Raw genomic sequence first — 23,316 nt, forward strand, 5'->3', positions numbered from 1 at the left:
ATAGACATCCAGATATGTTTCCCCCAGGTGGAGTTAAGTTGCAGTCTTTGTAAATGTTCCTTCCTATAGTCTCTGTAGAATATCTTCTTGATGGTATGACAGCTTCAACAATAGAACAATAGTGATATGGGGCTCTGAATTTGATAAATTTACATTTTAATCAGACCACAAATGAGACAAGAGCATTTGTGGGGACCGGGCCTCACAGATTACTGTACATAAGTGCACAACTTTCTACATTTATTCAGTGATTTTTGAAACTGGATCATATTTTATGGAGAAAATATTTTCTGGTCTTCCCTCTGACGTCCTCCGGCTGCTCTGCTTCAACTGTCAGTGATTTACAGAGTTTCCTGATGGAACTTTGTTAACTGTTGTTAGCTACTTTAGCCGCTGACTACCTGCTGGTGTTGGCTGGTTAGCCTGCAGCTAAATTAGCCGTCCTATTAGGTGACTCTGCCCAGTGTTGGTGTTTAACTTCACATTATTTGACACTTTGGCCTTGTTTAATATCAACATTGTAACACTATCTATATGACGGAAATATAGGTCCCCTTTAATGAGTCTTTCTATTTCAGCATTATCACTTTCTTTTCTGAGCTTGCTCTTTTTAAGCTCTTGTGGCAGTCCATGTTGCTTATTGTGTAATCTAAGACTGCTTCAGATACAGTACATGGAGCTGCTGCATTTTATACAGTATCTGAAGCTAAACAGACAAAGAATAAGTACAAATGCTATGATGTAGGTTAACTCTGATTCTCAGTCTACTGCAGTTGTATTTATCCTCATCCCTCTGCTCCTATCTCGTCTCTTTTCTTCTCAGTTATCTCTTTATTATTTCTCCACTCCCCTGATTCCCCACCGCTGCTCTCCACCACAGCACCTTGGGGCTCTGGTTGACCTAATTGTCTAGTCTCTTTCTCAGATGTTTGAAAGGAACAACTGACAGTGTGTATTTTGTCTTCAATATAAGTTTCAGAAACGCTGTTATTTTTGTGTTTGACCTGTAGGTATTCAACAGTCAAGAGTGAGTATTTGGCGTTTTTTGTGCAGATCAAAAGCGTAGTATAAACTGCTATGCAGAGCGCACACACACACACACACACACACACACACACACACACACACCTTTTCATCTTCTGCCCTCTGTGCTGGAAAAAGAGATAGGGACAAACACGGTTTCCTTGACAACAGTAATTGTTAAGATGGAGCCACTTGGCAGGAACAAACTGCATGTATACTGTGTGTGTGTGTGTGTGTGTGTGTGTGTGTGTGTGTGTGTGTTGTTTTTTTTTAGAAATCCCCGTCCCCCGCTGTTTCTGGACTGAATCTGTGACTATAATTCAACATGAATACACACAGTCCCTAAAATGTCCCAGAACACAAAACAACAACACCCCTCAACCAAGTGCTGCTCCCTTATTCTATTGATATATAGATAAAACAACACTATTTAGAGCCCAAGCAGCAACCACTGCAAAGCCCTTTTACAGCCGCAAAATGCCACAACATTCATCTCATGAAACCCGGCCCAAAATTCAGCGGTACAATTAATTTACGTATTATATACGTCCTGCACGTGGCCATCTCAAAATGGCTTAACCATGTCCCCCAAAGCCCCCAGGACACCTCCGACCAACATGTATGAAAATTGGTACACACTTGTATCATGACCAGACAAGCAAAAAAATAGCTCATACCCCAAACCCAACCGGAAGTCGGCCATTTTGAATTTAGTGGAATTTATCAGATTGACTTCAAATTTGGTCCAATCTAAAAACATTTGAGTTGTCATAAATACAGTGTACTTTGTCCAGTCACAACGAACCTTCACGGTTTATAGTTATAGTCCCGCCTCGAACACATTTACATGCCAATACTCATAGTCAGAGCGCCACCTACTGGAAACAGGAAGAAAGACTTGTATGGCAATCACCATCTGATTTACGACATTTTCACGGTGTGGTCTACATGTGATAGGCTGGCACATAATGCGACCGCAGCAAGCCCTGACACGCACGGACTGCAAGGGCCAGATCATTGCAGCTTTAATTATTAATATAACTATTTGTACTATTAAATGTGCAGTGAAGAAAGCTTACCACTGTTTTCCTCGTTTCCAGTGAATTGGTGACAAGGACCACGTCTGTATTGGCTATATTGATTATTGGCTATAGTGACACACAGAATTAGTGATCACAGAGAAAAAGGGAATTAACATCACTGCTACACAAAAATGATTAGATTAACATTAGTCACAGAGGAGGTGCAGATTTTGCAACCAATACTGATAACTCCATAATAATGCATTTTGAGTAAAATATTCCTCATGCCTCAAACCATCCACTCATAAAAACTACTCACTAGAGTAATTACTATCTTAGGAAAAAGTATTCAGCTCACAGAACACTACTGAATAATGTGCATCAGAGGGGATTTATTAGTGGGTATGTGCTGACTATACCTGCGTATAGCCTGCACCACTGGGTAGGGATGGGAATCGGTTCTCTGGTTCTTCTTCAGAACCGGTGCCCAGTGAATCAATTCCTTGGAACCGTTAGCGTGCCTGCTTAACGATTCCGCTTATCAGTTCCGCTCATTGCAAATGCGTTGCGTTGTTTTAGTTTAGAACGCAGCGAACATGGCGTCGAGGCAGAACCGCTCTAAAGTTTGGTTATATTTCACGCGAAAAGACGACAATACGGTCACTTACAACACTTGTAATGTTTACATTTCGTCAAAGGGGGAACTACCTCCAATATGCAGAAACATTTGGCCACACAGCATCAATTCATTTGCAGGACTGTCGCGTGTTTGATACACTACTACCTAGCGACACAATTGAGTCAAGCCGCAGCGGAGCTAACGGGACGCCATCTGTTATCAATGCCAAAGGTAACTTTAAATGACATGATAATTTTTCTGCACAAAAATTATTATACTTATTGGCTAAAAATGTGTGTCAAAATGTGACCTATCAACACATGGCTAATTTTAATATTCAAATGAGCCATGTGTTGAGTCAACACCCACTCACAGCAGTTGCTACCACCAGGCTGTCAATCAAGCTCTCAGCGACAGAGAGCGTAAGGTTACCCTTTATCTATCCAGATGAAAACATTAAGAACAGTTTCTGTATGATGGTTATTAGACCTATGTAATCTGAATTGGAAGGGCACGTTGTCATGAGCTGTATCTTGTATATTTATTATTAGCTATGTGGTATGTGTATGCACCTTTATGTAATCTGGTGGAAAAACATTCAAATTTAAAACCGGATCATACCAATAAAATATCTGCTTGCGTGTCCCTGTGTATGCAAAGTGTCCTCCTTTTTGATGTGAAGGAAATGGCCACCCTATTTCAGTCTGTGTTTTTAGTTTTTATGGCACATAATGGCAGTTGGGCTTAAAAAGCCAAACATTTATTTTTTTGTCTGGGCCAATTAATGTGAAAATTAACAATATCCTAATCCTAAGGCACTCTTGATAATCTTTCAAGGCACACACTAGCGTGCCATGGCATACTGGTTGAGAAACACTGCCCTAGGCTATGGGTCCCTGGACTTTACTTTGAGAAGTAGCTCACCTACTGTTAGGTTTGTTCTGAGGTTGCTACACATCATTTGTGTATACTCTGTGCTGTGTCTTCTGATCAGATATTAAAGACAAACAAATTTGTTCTTATTTCCTCACCCAATGAGAATCGATAAGGAATCGGATCGATAAGCAATATCGATAATGGAATCGGAATCGTTAAATTCTTATCAATTCCCATCCCTACCACTGGGTTCAACCACGTACATGTATTTGCTATGGGTTGAGGCTTCCACTTCACTGGTTGAAGGTTACCAATTGTGAAGTCCACGTGAACCAGCTTTGCCACCGGAAGAAAAGGTTTTTTCTGCCCATTTTCTTGCATAGAATGGAAATGAACGGGAGGCGAATGTTGATTTCATTTACGTGTGACCATGCCCTTAAAGAGTCTCTTGTCCCCCCAAAAAGCACTACAAAAGTTATTTATTTATTGTTGTAGAGATTAACCCTATTTGCAATAATGCAACCAGAAGCAAACCAGATGTCATGTTAGTTGATGAGAAAATACCGGCAGCGGTAATGGTAGATGGCATTATAGTCTGGATTTTAATTGGATGTTATGTAGCTCCCTCACAGTAAGAGAAAACCTGGACAATCTGGACAACAAGACACTTAAATTAATGAATAACATAAAATAATATACCTAAAATCATTTTAATTTTTTATATATTTTATTTTATTTGTATTTTTTGTAAATGAATACAACATGACTATAGCAACATATCATCACATGAGTTTGTTTGGTTGGTTTTTCTGTGTGTGGATCTGTTAGTTTTATGATAGACTGACAACCTGTCCGGGTTTGTACATACCCCACCTCTCACCCAGCATGCTGGGACGAGGCTCCAGCCCCCGGCAACTCTGAACAGGATAAGTGATTCTCAGGCTGAATATTTCAATAAATAAATAATCTGGCAGACAAAGACACTTCTTCTAGGACTGATATGAATTCTGATGTACCATATTAGCTGTGTTACCTAACCATCTACCAAGCTATTGAACTAGGGATCTTAAGCACATATTTTCTTGGTCAAAGTCTGTAACACCACTGTCTTTCAAAAGTCCAGCTTTGGTCTGCTCCGGATTCAGGACTACCCCTCCAGCCATTTCCTGTTACTGCCTGTATCTCCCTGCTACTGTTTTTTCCCTCATCTGACTCTCTCCTCGTTCCACCTCTGGCTTTTTGTTTGTCTTTCTCACTTCCGATTGTTCCTGCTATCTTTTGTCCCCCATTTTTAATAGTCTAAATCACATTAGTAGGCTTCTGTAACAGCAGATGAGAGTTGAAATGCACCTTCAGCTCAAAATCTACCAGAAATGCAATGCCACCTATTCTTTATGACTGCTCTTATATTATAACCAGACACCTGTAGAACATGTTCATAGATTTGTACATGACAAAATGAAATACAGTCAAAGCTAGCTACACTAGCTTTTAGACTGAAAAAACATGGCAACACAGCTCAGTACTCTACTTTAAAACCAAAAAAATGTATTGACACATTATATCAAGTTGGTTCAATTTGTTCAAAAGTTGAAGTAAAAAAGTTGTAGTTTTATGAGGCTAGCTGTTTCCCCATTTCCAGTTTTTATGTTAAGTGAGGTACAGCCAGCATCTGGTTTGTCCATTCTGGGCTACTGTAGAAACACGGTGGTTTGATAAACAATAAGCTGTTTTTATTTACAGATGGAGAAGGTCCTCTTCTGCGGAGTCCGATATGTTGAACCGCCATGTTTCTACAGCCGTGGACAAAATGGTGTAAATATTTAATGGGTGGAGTTTTACTTCACAGCCTGTTGATAGAGGCATCACATTATGTGCCCCATAACAGGAACACGTTAATAAAACACAAACCATCTGACAACTAATGTCTTCTCAGAGGATCCTGCATGATGTCAAGCTGCTAAATATACTGTCAGTGTGTGACATTTTATTTTCTTTGAAAACTTACTTGCATGTGTGTGTGTGTGTGTGTGTGTGTGTGTGCGCGCGCACGCACCTCGGCAGTGTTCTTTTTGCAGGAACACAAACAAAAAAAATTCAATACCAGCTGAGTGACAGGTGAGCCCCTTGAGTCAGGGCCCTAAAAGGCTCCGTATTGATTCAGAGGGGGAGACATTTACAAGACACGCAGCAATCACATTTTTCCCGTCTCATGTTCTCAGCACGGAGACACTGATTGGCTGTTTACGGGCAACAAACTGAAGAGCAATATTGACAAGCAATTACATGATAGCTTGAAATTCAGATAGAGCGACGTGACAGAGACCAGACAGGAGAGGACTACTTTTCTCTGTGTGCTGGCATGGAGAGAGAACTGTGAGAAATGGTTTGATGGTGGTGACGTTGAAGATTTTACTGCAAATATTTTATAAAAATGAAAACTTTATTCACCGGGTACAATATTACAGTCTATAAATGGTGACAGCTGGCTCTTGGTAGATGATTCTACGTGGTTGAAGTAAAAGTTTTTTACATATTATGGGGGTCATTTTTACATTCCAGCCTTGCAGCTAACCCAAACCCTATGCTGCTCCATCCCCAGGGTGTCAAATACAGACGCTTTGGGGCCTAGAGAATGAGACTCAACAATCAACTATTTTCAAGCCACCAATACAAAGAGTCTTTATATTTTTCAGTGCTCTGATTGGTTCTTTTCATTCAGTCCCAGTCGATTCTTGCAAATGCCATGAGCTAGAACGAGCCAGCGCAGCTTTAAGGGTTAACTGGATATAGCATTGCAGGTGGCACTTCAGGTTTTATTTCTATGAAAGTTGCTCAGTGGTGCATGAATCCAGAATAGCTACTCTAAAGAAATTACCCAGGTGAATGCATTCTGCACAAGAGACTTGCCAACTTCCAGTTTATCCCTTAACTTGAATGGGGATAAACTGGATGTGCAATATGGAATTCATACATTTATTCATGGAGCTCTTCTAGACTTTCCATATATAACTAGACCAAATGGATCCAATTCGCCGATTATTTCACACTGTAAGCTTTTGGGGGGAAAAAGAACGTAAGCTATTGCTGTAACTGCATGGTTTGGCCCCTAAGACAAATTGGCTTCAAAACCCAGTGCTCTTCCTGGGGGCTTGTTCCAAACAATTACTTTAAATGGATGAATCTCACAATTTTCAGCAACAATGTAACTGCAGTGAACCATTTTAATATTAACAACTTACTTTCATGCAAACATTTAACACAGCTTACAGAAAGGCAATGCCCTCGGACAAAAAAATTATTTTGTCTGGCAAACACTGAACAGAAAAGGAAACACCTGCCTCAAATCACTCGCTTCAAACATCACAGATAGAGAAGAGGACCTTTTTCTTGTGCAAACATACATCAGCTACATGTGCTTTGTTCACAGTCAGTGTCATCATTTATACGATTAACACAGCTGAGATTACAGCTACACAGTTCTCATGGCTTTACCTAACACACGCAAGACAAACAGAGGCACAGGCACGCCGAAAATTACATATGGAAACACACATGAGCTGTCTGTCTAATGATTAAATCTGGCAGCTCAGCCAACAGGTTCTCTTGTTTGCACAGCTGGACAGAGAAAGTGGTGCTCTAGGATTGCAGCCATGTTGCTAGTAATAATTAGACAAGCTGTCAGAGAAGCTGAGGGTTCATGCTGCCTTAGGACCGTCAAGATGTCATTTGGGTTTAACTTGAAGGACCAACAGTGTATAGTGCAGACTCAACAGGTGCACTTCAGAAAGGTAGTGTGGGAGCAAAGAGCACAGTGCACAAATGTCCTGCAGCTTTTATGACTTGACAAAGAGGAAAAAAACTGACACGGTCACTTCACTTGAACTGCTCTCCTGGGCTGTTATCCAGATCTCTAAATACCAGCACTCTGTCACAAGAGCAACATAGCACATCAGGCACACACTTATATTATTCTAATTTTACATTCACATTCATTTTTTGGTCTCCACCAAATATCTGCCTCTTCAGCTGCTAAATGCTCCGCTGTGTTCACTAAGACGTGAAGAAGACACTTAGCTGGTTGCTAACTGTGTCTGTCTGCTGCTGACCAGGTAGTGTGCAGTGGCTTCCCCCAAACAGTCCACTAAACCGTAGATGAGAAGAGTCTTAGTTGACCCACTTTTCATAGTTGCAGAAAAACCCCTACCCCATAAGGTTAGTTCAGGAGCTACACTTTGTTACCGGGACAAAAGTATGAAGTGATAGTTGCAACAGGAAGTCACTGACCAGTAGGGGTGGGCGATATAATTATATAAAATAATATCTCAATATTTTTGGGGATTTTGGCGATAACGATAATCAGTCGATATCCTTTAAAATGTGATTGAAATTGTCTGAGCTGGACTTGTGTCCACCAAACGCGTTTACAGCGCTGAGAGCGCTCAAAAACTCATTTTCCGAGCGCCCAGCGGTGTTAAAAGTTGAACAGATTTCAACTTGAATAAAAAAGAAAAACGTTTTTTGCTAGCGCTAACGCTGAAGCCCATAGGACCACGTCTCGGCACTAAATCATCGAAGTACCGGTAGCTTCAGGGACTGGATGTGCTTGCATTTTCCTCTACACACGCTGCAAACTGTCGCAAGGAGGATGCTAGAGGTCAGTGATCACGTCATGTGATCAAGTAGGCCCACTAGTTGTGTGACGAATCCTGCCATGCTGTAGAGCTGCAACACTTTTTTTTTATTTTTGTGGGGGGTTTTCGGGGGTGTTTTAATTTTTTTGTCGAAGTAATTTAAATACTCGATAATGGAAATTTGCACATCGTCAAAACAACAATGACGATATTATCGCAAACGATATATATCGCCCACCCCTACTTACCAGTGTACTGCCTCATGTGCTAACTGTACTCGATGCCATTAGCCATTTTGCGGTCCTATTAGCTACCTGGGCAGGGAGGTCAGAGAACTGGCGTAAGTAACTAACTGTGAACGTTATACATTATCTATCAAGCTGATAAGTCTGGGTATTTTCTTTTGTGAAGTTGGAAGTTATTTATTCTCGATATTCTGTTGAAATAAATTAGCTAAATGTTCAGTCTCCTTGCTGGTTGTTCCGCCACATTCCAAATGATTACGGCCTTTTTCGTTAAATAATTAAATTAATATCATAAACATGATGACTAGTGGACTAATGGCTTTAATGACTACTAATCAACAAGACAGATCTTTAGTCCTAGGTTTCTTAGAGCACTTTAACTTATAACAGGTGCTGCCATGAGAGGTTCCCTAAAGCCCATTCAGGTAATAATGCTCTGTAGGTTGACCACTATGAGTAAGCCCTTTAACACTATCACACGTTGTTTTCACATTGTCATTTTATACATTGTAATTCAGAAAATTTGATTGTAACCGCTTTAACAAATAGGCAAAAGATACTACATGGACCAGCCAACATATGCTAGCAAGTATAGCAAAACCAGGCAAACACACCCACAATTAAACATCCCACAGCCCTCCAGTTAAATGTGTCTTTGTGTGTGAAGCCCTGTCACCTAAGGATAACTCTTACTGTGTGAACAACACTGAATAAACATAAATAAAGGGCAGCGCACCACCAGCAGGGCAGGGTGCGCGTCATAGCTCCTGTGCTTATTGTTTTCAACGTGAGCCCACACACCGGTGCCGACTTGACAAGCCATGGGTTGACGCATTCAGGATATGTCACTGACCTATTACCCAGCGTTAATGAGCGTACACTCTACAGAAGAGCAGCATTTCTAGCACATTCACTCCACCTACTCCACTGTCTGTGTGACGTGTCCAGTGTGTGGGTGTGTGATACGGGCTTCTGTGAACATGGGCCAGATGAGGCAGCACTACATGGTGTGGCCCATGTACATTGCCCCTCAAGGAAAAGTATAATTTATTACAACCTGGGATTCATTTTTGTAGGTCTGGTCAATAATTCTATTATGATAACACTGTATTTACTAAAGTAATGTCTAAGATAAGTTGTGTTATTATTAATTGTTGCGATCACAACATTACAACATTGAGATTGATTATTACTAAAAAAATCTTCTCACATTTAAAATCCCACTGTTCTGGTTGCATAAAAATAAATGTTTTTTTTGTGTTCTTTATACTGCAGTTATGAGGGCGTCTGTGGCTCAGAGGCAGAGCGGGTCGTCCACTAATCAGAAGGTTGTTGGTTCGATCCCCAGCTCCTCCTGCCACATGTCAAAGTATCCTTGAGCAAGATACTGAACCCCAAATTGCTCCCGATGCTGTGCATCAGTGTGTGAATGTGTATGCATGCATTAGTTTCTGTTCAATGGACTTTGCCATCACTGTGTGAATGTGTGTGAAAGGGCGAATGTGGCACGTAGTGTAAAAGTGCTTTGAGTGGTCGGAAGACTAGAAAGGAGCTATACAAGTACGACAGTTTTCCTAAAATTTGATTTTTAAAAATCACAACATATTGCCTGGCTTACAGTATCGCAATATATTGAATCGTAACTGCTGTATCGTGACCAAACCTACGCCCTTGCTTTTAAATAATACTTATGTATTAAAATATTTGGCTCACAATGTGGTCCTGCTCTCATTGATTTGCCAGTGCGGACATGGTAAATGTCCTCCAGGGAACTGACCCGTAACTTCTATTAAGCACGTTGTAATTTTATAGTCATTTAACTTTACTGCCGACTTGTCTGGGTAAAGGTCTGTGGAGAGGAGGAATGCAGCAGAGTTTATAGACCCACGGCCCTGCAAGTGCAGCCAAGTTCTCTAAATCATCCGTGTGTTGTAAGTGATTTGGAGAACTTGGCTTAGTTTATTGGGGACAACTGCACTGGACTGCACAGCAATGTTGAGTCAAGTCAGGAGCAATAAGTCTTGTCAACCACTTATTTTTGCACCGTGTGATTCGATGCTTCTGTCCTCTTCCCATTCTCACAGCCACCTCAAGTTCCCGATTTACTCTCTCTGCAAAGGCTCATTTCCCTTTCTCCCTTCCTGAATTCTCAGACATTCTTATATTTCTGCCCCATTCCTCCTTTCTTTGCTTCCCATTTCACCTCATTTGATTTCCCACATTGACAGCTGCTGAGGCAAAACAGGAAGAAGTGTTTTCCTCCTTCTCTTCCCCGTTATTTCTGTATTCCGCTCCCATGTCTCTCTCTCCTCCCCCCTCTTCCTCAGCATCCTCTCTGCTGCTGGTTTGATAACAGGCTGTCACAAGTGTTTAACGTTTCCTCAGAAAGTGCTGGCTGCCCCTTGAGGGCCAGAGAGCTGCCGCTGGGCAGCTGGCGGGCAGGAAAATGACAACTGCATTTGCAGGCCAACTGAGAAAAACACACATCTCAGGAGAGAGGGTGATGGTGACACAGAGAGAGGAGCAAAGACAGGAAAGGGCTCTTCCTCTTCCCCTTGTTTCATCTGTCCTTTGATTGGACAGTGATTGTTATATGTAGACCTCATTGCAACCCGGGAAAGGGCAGCGGTATAAACAAATTGTGTAATTACAAGACCCTAATGTGACACAAGGGAAGGAGAAAGCCGGAGGGGGGGCTGCCAGTGTTATTAGATTTATTTGTTTCAATAGCATTTGCTTAGCCTGTTTGACTGGTATTTGAACTGACACTGACCTAAATTCTTCACCGTCTGACAGACAGATGGACGTGCAGGCAGGCAAGCAGTCGATTGGCCTGTTACTCTGACCGAGGTCAGGCAGGGGGAACAGAAAAAACAGAGGTTCCACTCACTGCCAGGCATCAGTCAACACAGCAACTTCAAGCGTCCTGCTGCACTACTAAAAGGCTGAGAGCTCATCATTGGCATGAGTTGCAGTGCTCTAAATGGTGTGTGTGCTGCAGAGAGGCTCATGGGAACAATAGTGACAAGATCAAGCCGTGTAACACTAATATAAGACAGAGATATTTCAATCAACATCTCCAGTGCTTTAAGCTAAGTATTTTGTTCCAGCCAAACAGTTATAGTCCATTTTTATCAGAGAAAATCCTGCTCAGATTTTCTTCTTTTATTTATATGAGGCGGTTATATGAGTAAGAAATTATTCATTACATTAAATTAATAATTTCTTATTTTGCTTGGTATTTTTGTCATATATAGATATTCAATGATTGCTGGGTAATATGTGTGTTTATCAAGAATCTGATCATCTGATGAGACAATACAATACACATGCAGCAGACCCGTTGTCACTACCCTACGCCACTGGCAATCTGATGTTGTGCCATATTCAGTCCCACCAGGAAGTTGCGATCACAACAATTAACACAAATTCAAACAATCTTGCAGTTTTGTCCAATCGCCACAACTTTTCCGCAAATTTCACCAATCATTGTAGTTTCCCATATGAAACAATGAGAGATACATTTTTTTCCTTCCCGATGCTGACCCCGATACCTGAGCTTTGCATATTGGCATATACGAGTACTGTTCCAAAACATTTGCGATATATTATGATTATTTTTAACAAGCATATACTACTAAGCCTGTATGATTGCTATCATTGTTGTATGTCCTGACTCGGGTTAAACCCTTTGCACAGTAGGGCGCGCCATGACTTCACAATAACAAAATGGCAAACAGTACACTGCTGGGAAGTAACAGCGTCTCATTTTGGAGCTACTAAATTACATGGTATCGGATTGGTGTACAGACAACCGTAGTCACTGATACGTGATGATACATTTTAGGCAGTATTGGAGGAACGTTACTGGTATCAATCTCACAGCAACTCTAATGTTGAGCCATACGTAACCAAACTCACTTCCTTGTTTCTAATTGTGAAGATACAGACCATCATAAGCCTCTTTGGAAAGGTTACTTGAAACACTCCAGAAAGTGCAAATTTATTCTCACTGGACCAAGTTGCCTTTGTTTTTTAATGAATCAAAATAAAATCTATTTTTGCAATTTTCATTTTCTCCCACAATTATATTGCAAAAACATGCCGAAAAAGATCATTTTTTAGGAAAGCTGCTGTGAAATCAGGCATTTTAGGCTGTAACAATCCCAACACAGTCTTGTGAAATCCTGGAGGGACTGCTTATTGAAAACAGACAGTCTGTAATGAAGTTAACAGTGACCACCAAAACACAACAGCCAGATTTTGATTGCCAATAGTCCCATTCCAGGAACTATACACTCCCTTCTTCACAGAAAACAGCGTGTTACTTAACAAGACAGCGTGCTTTCAAAGGAAGCTGCAGAAAAAGTCACTTTCCTCTAATCTACTAGTATTGTTATCTTTGGGCGAGAATAAACCATCCTAATAATTAGCTCTTTATTAATATGCAACAATACACCAAGTGTTGGAAGAGCTGAGGGGAAACAGCACCAGTATCAGTGTTTGCAACCCTTACATCATGCAGAGCAGCTGCTGATAGTAGAACACATTATGCTGAACCAGATGCAAGTCCTCCTCAGCATCAACCCCGTCCCCCTCTCTCTGACTGGCTCACTGACAAAAACAACAAGTAGGAAGCTTTTATGACTAAATGGAACATGTCAGCCTTACAGATGCTACCGATAATAATTTATGAGAACCCCCCTCTCCTCCCTCACTCCCTCCCTTATGTAACACAAAGTATGCCCTGGCTGATTAGCTGTTACTTAACAGGCAGTGCTGTGGTGATACAGCGGTGGACGGGGGGAGAGGTAGCCTCACGGAAGAGACGTGAGCGCGGAGAAAATGGATGGCACGTCGGGGCGAAGAAAAGCCGCGCACTGTGCCAAATAAAAGTCCCTCTCATTCTCGGGTGAGTGGACAATCAGCTTGTTGTTGTAGCGCCACTTACGGACACAACGTGCGAGTATCTGTTGTGCAACAGTTGTCTGGTCACCTCACACAAAGCGCATCAGCCCGCTGCAGGAGGTGCTGCAGGCGGTGGCTCACGTTCAATCTCTCCGTGGTCTCCATCAAACCGCGAACCATGCAGAGCAAAGTAAAGTTCACTGATGTTGCACCTACCTGATATTCCTCCGCCGACCACTATAACATCGTAGGTGTTTCTGGGTGCAGTCATGGTGCTGTGTGCTCTGCCTCTGCCGTGTCCGCTCGCCGCTGAACGCAGGGCGCATGGAGGAGCGCATCTGTATTAAAAGCGCCGGGCAGGCCCACTGCCTGCAGACTCCGCCCACCGATAGTAGAGCAGCGCTGTGCCTTGTGGGCAGGGAGGATTATAGTCTCAAGGACCTGCATAGCCATTACTTTTTACATGATTTCTATGCAGTGTTATCAGACTGCGGACTTCGCTCCTGATGTTGGTGCCAGTGACTGTTTGTCCAAGGACTTCTCTTATCAGTCAGACAGTATCAAAGTACCTAACTGTTGTAAATCTTTATTCATGATACTTTCATCATTTTAACACTTTGGAAATGAATCAGGTTGTGTTCTATCAAATGAATCTATTCAAAAACGTAATCAAAAAGTAGAGCAAGAAAAGCCGCGCTGCCTCCCAGCTCTGCTCTCAATAACCAGGCCTGTACAAAACAGATCAGAATCCCATGGGATGCCAAAACAGTAAGAATGAAAGAACTGTCCCTGGCTGGAGCAGCCACAGCCTCCCATGCAGGTCACATACTTTAAGTACAGATTAGGAAACTCTGCCATCTGACATATGTGGCAGTGGAAGTTTCAAGCTGAATTCAATTGATCTATTTTTCCTTTAAAGTCCTGAGTCAGCAGACAATAACCCTTTACTATTGTGTGTTATAGTATAATATCCTCCCTGACAAGGACATCACGTGTGTATTCTTCAGTTTATGTTGCCCTCTTGTGGTTGGTTACAACCAGCCAAGAGCTGATCTTTGCACATGCAGAATGCTGAGAAATAAAAAAGAGGTCCAGAATCATACATGAGGAGGGCTAACGCCGTCTGCATGCTGTTCACTGTTGATTTAGTACCCAAAAATGTTTTTTGTTCTTCAGTTCTTTGTAAAATGACTTAATTGGTTCTTAATTGATTCAGTGTGTTATCTTGAGCAACAGAAGGTGCTATAAGACATGATTTACAAACACCTTTCCAATGCACATTTTCAGGGTTGTTAACATTAATTTAAAGGCCCCCTAGTGGGTTAATCTGACCGTGATTGTGGTTAATCCTAATCCTCATTTGATCTAATTTATGGAATAAGCTACTAAAGTCCCACGCTAGCACATCCACACGGCCTTACAGGGACTATAGGGCAGCATGGGAGAGACTGGGGAAGAAGGGGGGAGGTAAGGGTGTAAAGTGATTACATTTACTGTTATAAGGAGTTCTGTCTAGACCTGCTCTATTTGAAGAGTGTCCTAAAATAACTTCTGTTATGAATTGGCGCTATACAAATAAAATTGAATTGAACTGAATTGGAATAAATCCTACCTCTGAAAGCTCTTAGTGTGAGCTTTTACTGTCAAAGAGATGTTAATTTAACAATGTGGTCACTGTTAAGGCTGTTTTTGTTTTCCAAGTCTAATTACAAAAATATTTAAAACTAATGCATCAAATACAACACTATCCATAGCTAAACAAGTCTTAATCATTTTACAAAAATCCTGGAATCGGTTCTCAGAGCTCATATTAGTAAAGTACTGTAAGTGGTATGATATTTTTCTGCAGACTGTATAGTGTAACGTGTTGTAAGAATGCACCAATGATGATAAATTACAGCAGTTAAAGGAACACAGAAGACCTCATAAAAAGTATTCTGTAAGTCAATTGCTGCAACAATTAATTGATCAGTTGTCAACTATTAAATAAATCGGCAACTATTTTGCTAATAGGTAAATCTATTAAAGTATTTTGAGTCATTTTTTTTTTTTAAAGTATTTTTTGGGTGCTTTTTATTGCCTTTATGATAGAGACAGCTGAAGATAGACAGGAAAGGGGGACAGAGCAAGAGAGAGGGGATGACACGCAGCAAAAGGCCGCAGGTTGGATTCGAACCCTCAGCTGCTACAGCAAGGACTCAGCCTCAGTACATGGGTTGCCAGCTCTACCCACTGAGCTAACTGGGCACCCCATTTGAATCGTTTTTAAAGAAAAAATGTCCAAATTCTCTGATTTAAAAACTTAAAAAGTCCTATAGTCTTACTTTTAGGCAATGAAATGTCTTAATTATGATTTTGACAGATCTGAAAAATTGACTGGATTAATGAAATTAACATTACTTGTATGAAGTTGAATTTTCCAGTTTAGTTTTTTAATGTTTAAATGTTTTTTGGGGAAAAATTGCAAAACTAAACCGACATGGAACCAATACCAATTTTCCTCCATATCCTACTTCTTTTTGTTGCCAATATGGATGTAAAAAAGGTTTTAAAGGTCCAGTGTGTAACATTGAGGAGGATCTATTGTCAGAAATGGAATATAATATTCATAGGTATATTTTCCTTAGTGTATAATCACCTGAATGTAGGAATTGTTGTGGTTTTGTTACCTTAGAATGAGCTTTTTGTATCAACAGACGCTGTGGGCCGCCAGTTTCTACAGTAGCCCAGAATGGACAAACCAAACACTGGGGCATTTGTGTTTTTGCATCCATCTTCTCATGCTTGGAAGGTTGAGCAAGCAAGTTGCAATCTGCAACTTCCCAGCTAGATGACACTAAATCCTATACACTGGACCTTTAAATTTCATTCACAATAGTCTTAAAAAGTCTTACATTTAAGCTGTTGAAACCTGCAGAAACCCTGTTATTTTCAGCTTTCTTTAGTCCTCTTTGACAGTAAACTGAATATCTTTGGTCTAGACATTTTAAGGTCATCACCTTTGTCATTGGGAAACAGTGATCAACATTTTTCACCATTTTCTGACATTTTATGGACCAAACAGCTAATCGATTAATCAAGAAAATGACAGACACACAAAAAACACAAAATTAGTTTTGCACCTCTCACTTTTAAGGCTCTTCACGTTTTAAGGTTTGATTTACTCACTAAAATCAGAAAAACTGAATCTTCGTACTGTACAGCTGCCAAAATCCAGAAGAGAGGAGGCAATGAAAGTGTTGATATTTCACTTTCAAGTATTACCATGTGGTCAGTAATTATGCTGACAACAGTCCAGATGATATGTGCCAAATTTGAGGTGACCCTTAACATTTTCACCTTGCGGCTATTTTACTTTCCAGCATAACTGAATTATATATTTTGTATCATATCTCCTGAACCAAACATGATAACACACAGCAGAATTGGTCTAGCCCAGTGACGCCCCACACAGCCCGCTTCGGCCCAGATACTGCAATGAATTATGGTCCAGAAGAGATCCAGCACTTATGGCCCATGATGGCCCATATTATTACTAGTAATGGGTTACTGCCCAATGCTGGTTGCATGCATGTTGTGTAGAGTTTTGAAAACTCATATTGAATATTGTAATCTTTACAATCTCTGTATTGTCTGGGTTAAGGATTACACTTTATTGTTCAATAAACTATATTGTCCTGTGCCACCATATAAATGTTCACATCAATAATTAACAACAATTGTCACTGTAGCACTTCTCCCCGTGTGATTCCAAATTGTGTTTTTCTTTTTTACATTCTCAAATAATTGTATTTGTTTATTCCTACACTTACATGCTTATTAGATGGCCATTATATTTATAATATTATAAGATGTTGCTGCTTCATTACCAGATCATAAGTACAGTATGTTATTTTGCTATTGATCAAACACACATAATAACATTAATATACACGCTGATCAAGGATATCAGTGTCTACCTGATTCCTTTTCTTGTGCTGTTTAGCTATTGTTATCTTAATCAGATGATGAGCTGTGGAGGCTAATAGCAGCTCATGTCGTCAGTTGATATCTTTCCAGGAACATTCCTGGGCATTTTGAGTTTGCATTGTTTGCATCGTCATGGCAGACGTTGCCATGACGATATGTGTGGGAGGTGAAGTTTAGAAACAGTTCAGAATAGCTACAGAGCACATTGTTTTCTGTGGCGCTGTCTTTGTTCTCTCTGCAAGGTGTCTGCACAAGGTTTTATCCAAGACTCAGCAGTAGACCAAACACAGAATACATAGAGTGTATAGACAGAGTAATACTGTACATGTCCTGCGGTGTTTCATTTACAAAGAACATTTCATGTTCATCTTTACTGTGCTGCACACAGTGAGGTTACATTAAACCCAGCTACAGGTGTGTATAGTGTGGCTTGTCAGCAGGGGGCAGCAGCAACTCTTTATACACTACATAATCTATATACACACTTCATACATAGCTTGTTTTATCTACACCTGTACTGTGCAATTATAAATCTATAATTTCTTATATGCACATTGTTAATACTATATTATACCTGTATATTTATAGCCTATATTTTCTATAAATTACACTTGCTGTATAATTCTGCCCTGTGCCACTGTGCCTCCTTTCATCCCTGTTTTAAGATAAATTATATATATATGATTTTTTTATTATTATAATGCTATACACCATGTGTGAATTAAGAAACTCATGTCAATCACATCTGTATACAAAACAATGTATACAACTCTTATTCTTCTTTTTCTAATTTTATCTATGTATAATTTCTTATCTGTTGTTTTGTGTTGTATCTGGAGCTGTGTGAATTTACCCAGTGTGGGATCAATAAAGTCATCTTATCTTATCTTGCAGCCTGTATTATCTCTTCACAAATGTATTTAGGATTTATATATTGTCTACAGTTAAATGAATACTACTGTTTGATGACTAACAATCGTGGTCTGAAATTTCACTCTGAAATAAAACGGTGGGTGGTTTGTGGAGAATATGAGAAAAAAAGTGGACTCAGTGGTAGTTTTATTATCCTTGAAGGGCATAACTAAAGTTGTACAGCCAGCAGTATATACATAATCAATATCACCAGAAAACAAACAATAGGCAACGACCAGTGAGACAACTGATAAAGTAAGTGCTGTAAATACGATACAAATATCACATAAAGTTATTTAAAAGGCCAGTTGGCACAGGAACAAATACATATTTCAGTCTGCAAGAGTGAAATCAACATTTCCGACAGGTCACTGAGGTCTGTAGAAACACACTCACACTATCATACACTCACAAAGCCAGTCCAATGCTGTTGACTCATATTCAGTGTGACACATTTATACATTTTCCCCATTTTATTTCTATGTTTGTAGTCTATAAAATCCATTTCTTCGTTTGGTTCTTTAACACATATGTTATGGCATTGCCCAGAGATAAAACAACTTTGAGTCCAAAATATGATGTGTGTAATATTGAATGTGAAAGTATCACTATGCCCTGAAGTGTGCTTGTTGTGCTTGTGCTAAAGTGGATGGAATGAAATTTGCAGTAACACAACGCTTGATAACATTTCTTTCTATAAAAAGGATAATTCTTATCAGCTGGAAAGTACAACAATCAAAGCATTTTTGTTTTAATCACTGGCTAAATGACTTGAACTGATAGTGATGGAACGTGCAGCCACAGCCCTGCAGGGGCATTATAGAGATTACAGCTTAGGCAGACCATGGACACTCATAAAAGATTATATAAATAAAAGGCACTTAGTTTAAGAATATTCATTTATTTATTTAGTCTGTACAGTGTATAGAAACCATGTAAGTCCTGACATGAAGGGTTGATGTTGCAGTTATTTCCTGAACAAAAGAAATACTATTTAGAGCTTCAACAAATGGCTGATTGATCGTTTGGCTGCTGATTGTTACATTGGCTGAAGAATGTTTTGGTTTACAAGAATGCACCGGACCTGAACGAAGCCAACCAATCAGAGCCAAGAAAGACAGAAAGATACTTTAGGTTGGTGGCCTGAAATGAGTTGATTGTTGAGTCTCATTTCCAGCGTTGATATTTGACGATAAACTATCATTTCTCAGCCCTGATTGGTTGTTTTCGTTCAGGCCCCGTGAATTCTTGCAAATGCCATTCAAAGCACTAGGAGGAGCCAAAAACAGATTTTTTCACAGATTATCTGTCTCATGTTCTACTGTCAGGATATAGTGAAAGTTTCAGTGAATATGACAAAAAGTTATTTCTAAAAAAGTTACCCAGAGCAGCTCCCTGTTGGACAGACAGAGGACGTCCCGGAGGGGCTGCGAGCCGAGCTGCTGCTAACATTAGCTCAGCTTGTTTCTCTGATAATTTAAGATAACTTGCCATGGTCCTGCTAGATTGCCATTGCCAATACTGTTGTTGCTGTGCACCTGTCTGTCTCTCTGTCTGTCTCTCTCTCTCTCTCTCTCTCTCTCTCTCTCTCTCTCTCTCTCTCTCTCTCTCTCACCCCAACTGGTCGAGACGGACGACCACCCACCTAGAGACGGAGGGTCTGTCCTAGGTTTCTGCCTTTTAACAGGCAGTTTTTCCTTGCCCTTGTTACCAAGTGCTTGCTCATGGTGGTACTGTTGGGTCTCTGTAAATAATGTTATAAAGAGTTCGGTCTAGACCTGCTCTATTTGAAAAGTGTCCTGAGATAACTTCTGTTATGAATTGGCGCTATACAAATAAAATTGAATTGAATTGAAATTGAATTAAGATCCAGACGTCCGATGACTAAAATCCTTCATCCGGTTCAAATCTAGAGTTAAAAAGCACCAAGATCTAAACAGTGGATGGTAACAATGTGGCTTCAGACTGGATAAACAGTCAATGTATGACAGCTTCTGGCAGACAACCACAACACTGATGCAGGCACAAAGGGGATATGATGCCATCGACAGGCGACCGGTGAAACGCAGCGTTACCTGAATAAAATGACAGATTTCTCTGAGTTTGAACATTGTTGGAAACATTTGGGATAATGGAAGTACACAACTCAACTACATATAGAACATAGAGCTAGAGTTTATAATTTAATGCAGAAATTTTACATATTATAGCTTAAAAACCAGGAAAGGACAACACTTATGTTATGATATCCAATATCTAAGTCTATTGTCTCATATCATGATATCAATATAACATTGATATATTTCCCAGCCCTAACTTCTATGAACATCTACAAAAATATTTATAAACTGAAATGTTTAGTTTTCATGTTGAAGATTTTTATCAACTATTTAAGCGTATAAGCATTCCAACACAATTGTTATTATTGTATTCTGTAGTATGCACTGACAGCTCCATCAAGAACCTCAGCATGATACAAATGAAGTTAGTGAATAGTCATATTGTCAGCCCTCCAGCACATGGCTGTTGTCCATGTTTCACGTCTGGCATTTTAATGGAATGCTAAACACAGATGTGAATTTCTCTTTAACAAGGAGGCACCTATAGTGCAGTCCAATAAACTGCCTCTTTTCTATGATTTTTATTAAACGCCTGGATGGTTATGATTAGGATCAAGGATGAATAAATGTGTGCAATGTCAGCTGATGTGACGAGTTATAAAAAGAACACATGTGCATGTCTGCCCGCCTAACAGCCAGAAATAGAGGTGAAAAACTACATTTGATGAATGACAATTTTCGCTTTTTTAATTAGAAAGTCTGGAAATTGCCTTCATGTCTCTCTGCTAGGATATCCGTAAAAGAGTGCACTTAGCATCAGCTTGACAGTCATTCTCTTGGCCCTCTGTCATTCTGTCACATTGGTTTCCCAAATAGTAATTATACCTCCTGCCTGATGTCACAAAATGTGTGTGTGTGCACGTTTTGTGTGTGTTGATGAAGGAGAGACACAGTTAGAGGAGACAGCAGAGAAAGGCAGATTAATCTCCAGAGTGGAAGGGAAAACGGTTTTATTAAGTTCATGTGTGAAGCAGCCGGTGGTGCTGTCAGTTGTAGTCGGGATTGAGACGTCCACAAAACAGTGTATTTGTACTGGGCACTTATACTGTGTGTGTGTGTGTGTGTGTGTGTGTGTGTGTGTGTGTGTGTGTGTGTGTGTGTGTGTGTGTGTGTGTGTGTGTGTGTGTGTGTGTGTGTGAAAACCATAAAGAGTCTGCAAGTCACAGAGCTCTGTACTCCCAACATGTTAAACACTCTTCAGCTTTCGTATCCATTCTGAAAGGGAAATTTAATTGGATACTTCATTAATCCACAGGGGGAGATTCGGTTTTTATTCTCCCTCAGGGAAGTCAGGGCAGCATCCAGCTGATGGGATTCAGCATATTGCTCATAGATACCTCAGCAGAATGGGTCCATCACTTGACACAGCTGCTACAGAGGCCATTTCGACCACTCACTTTATATTTCTCGAATTGGATTTCTTTTACACTCACATTGATTGTCTCACAGGCATAACAGGCTTGTTTTTGGTATGGCTATGAGTCAGCCATGATTTCACAAATGCAACATTCATTTATCTAAATTACCCACTGTTGAGAATCTGAAGCATTATATTTACAGTTACAGTTTTGGCCAGGGGTGTGTCCAGACTTTTTTGAAGAGCGGGCCACAAGTGGGGCTCTGACTTATCCCAGAAGTATTTGTCTTAGCTTTCCAATCATTCCCCATAACCAATTCTGGCGGGCCTGTGGACAAAAGTGGTAGTGTTTCTACCTTCTTGTTTAAATGATTTCAAGGGGAATCTGACAGGTGGCAGGCATTAAGAATAACTATATAGAAATAGCCAATCTTCTCACTGATAATCTTGTTTGTTTATGTAGGTCACATAGAGACATCAGTATGTAATCCTATGATCGATTTTCATGAAATCAATCCCCATTTTTGATACTATTTAGGGTTGGCAATTAATTGTATCCACATGTTGTATATTATCTATGTAGTAGTTTTTATTGTTAGTAGTGGAGTCCGCCATTTCTGTACTGGACTCAAATTGCCTTTACATGGGTTCATAGGAAACAATGCATATACAGTATTGGATATAGTATATATCTATAGTATAGAGCTGAGTGATTACACTCATATATTATGTTTTGAAAACCTGAATTTATATGGTTTGAAACGTTTTTCTCAAGTAGTGCACTTTTTTTTGCAAGTTCAGAAATAATTTAATTAATTTGAACTTTCTTGAACTGTCTTCCTTGGATCATTTGACTGAGTAGCAGAATTGAATTGAACTAAATATCACCAATCTGAATCTAGTTTTTAGAATATTAGATGCTTTATTTCTCTACTTAAATTTGAGTGCAACTTTAAATGACCTTCCAGAATTTTCAAATAGGGGAATTCATACCACATACTCAAGTCAGAAAATTTATTTTAAAGCTAAATATTTAAATGCTATGAACTCATCTAAATTTCAGCATTAAAGCCCTCCTCCAGTCATAATCAGTGTTTGTTCTTGTTCTGATGTTTGAATGCTGTATGTGCAGAGTTTGACACTAGAAGGATGTTTTCACATTCATCTGCTGAAAGTGGAAAGTTTCTCTGAGCTCATTGAAAATCAGATTTTAAGGGGCGGGGCCTACCAGCAGGATTTGTGACATCACAAATAGTCAGGAAGTCAGTCTTGGTCCAGTATCAACTTGTACAGTGTGATGTAGAAACTTGAAGCCACCAGTACACATCCACTGAGAATGGACTTTACAGTGAAGTAGGAGACATCTTGTGTCCAGCAGGGAAACTTTAGAAATCAATTACATTTGCATATTCAGAGATTCTGGAAGTTTTAATGAGGCAGAAGAAGGAGATTACTGTTTAAGGACTTAATTTTTGTTCCAAGCAGACTATTTGGACTATGACCTTTTTTTTTCTTCCATAACACCTCCCATTAGTTCAAAGTCAAAATCTATGCACGGAAGTTGTTGTGGTGTAAGATAATTTGAGTGTTTTTGTTTTTATGATGAATAAACCACAATGGGGACAATGGGA

General features: G+C 40.0%; 1 protein-coding gene across 1 annotated transcript in view; it reads right to left on the reverse strand.

Moving 5' to 3' along the window:
• Positions 1–13,677, reverse strand: part of mao (monoamine oxidase) — a 49,279-nt gene extending 35,602 nt beyond the window's left edge. Inside the window, exon 1 of the mRNA XM_051403301.1 lies at positions 13,544–13,677. Coding sequence (XP_051259261.1) covers positions 13,544–13,598 — 55 coding nt within the window. The 5' untranslated portion in view covers positions 13,599–13,677. The remainder of the gene's footprint in view (positions 1–13,543) is intronic.
• Positions 13,678–23,316: the final 9,639 nt, after the last annotated feature.

Source organism: Dicentrarchus labrax, unplaced genomic scaffold (genome assembly GCF_905237075.1).
Source record: "Dicentrarchus labrax unplaced genomic scaffold, dlabrax2021, whole genome shotgun sequence".
Classification (NCBI taxonomy): Eukaryota; Metazoa; Chordata; class Actinopteri; family Moronidae; genus Dicentrarchus; species Dicentrarchus labrax.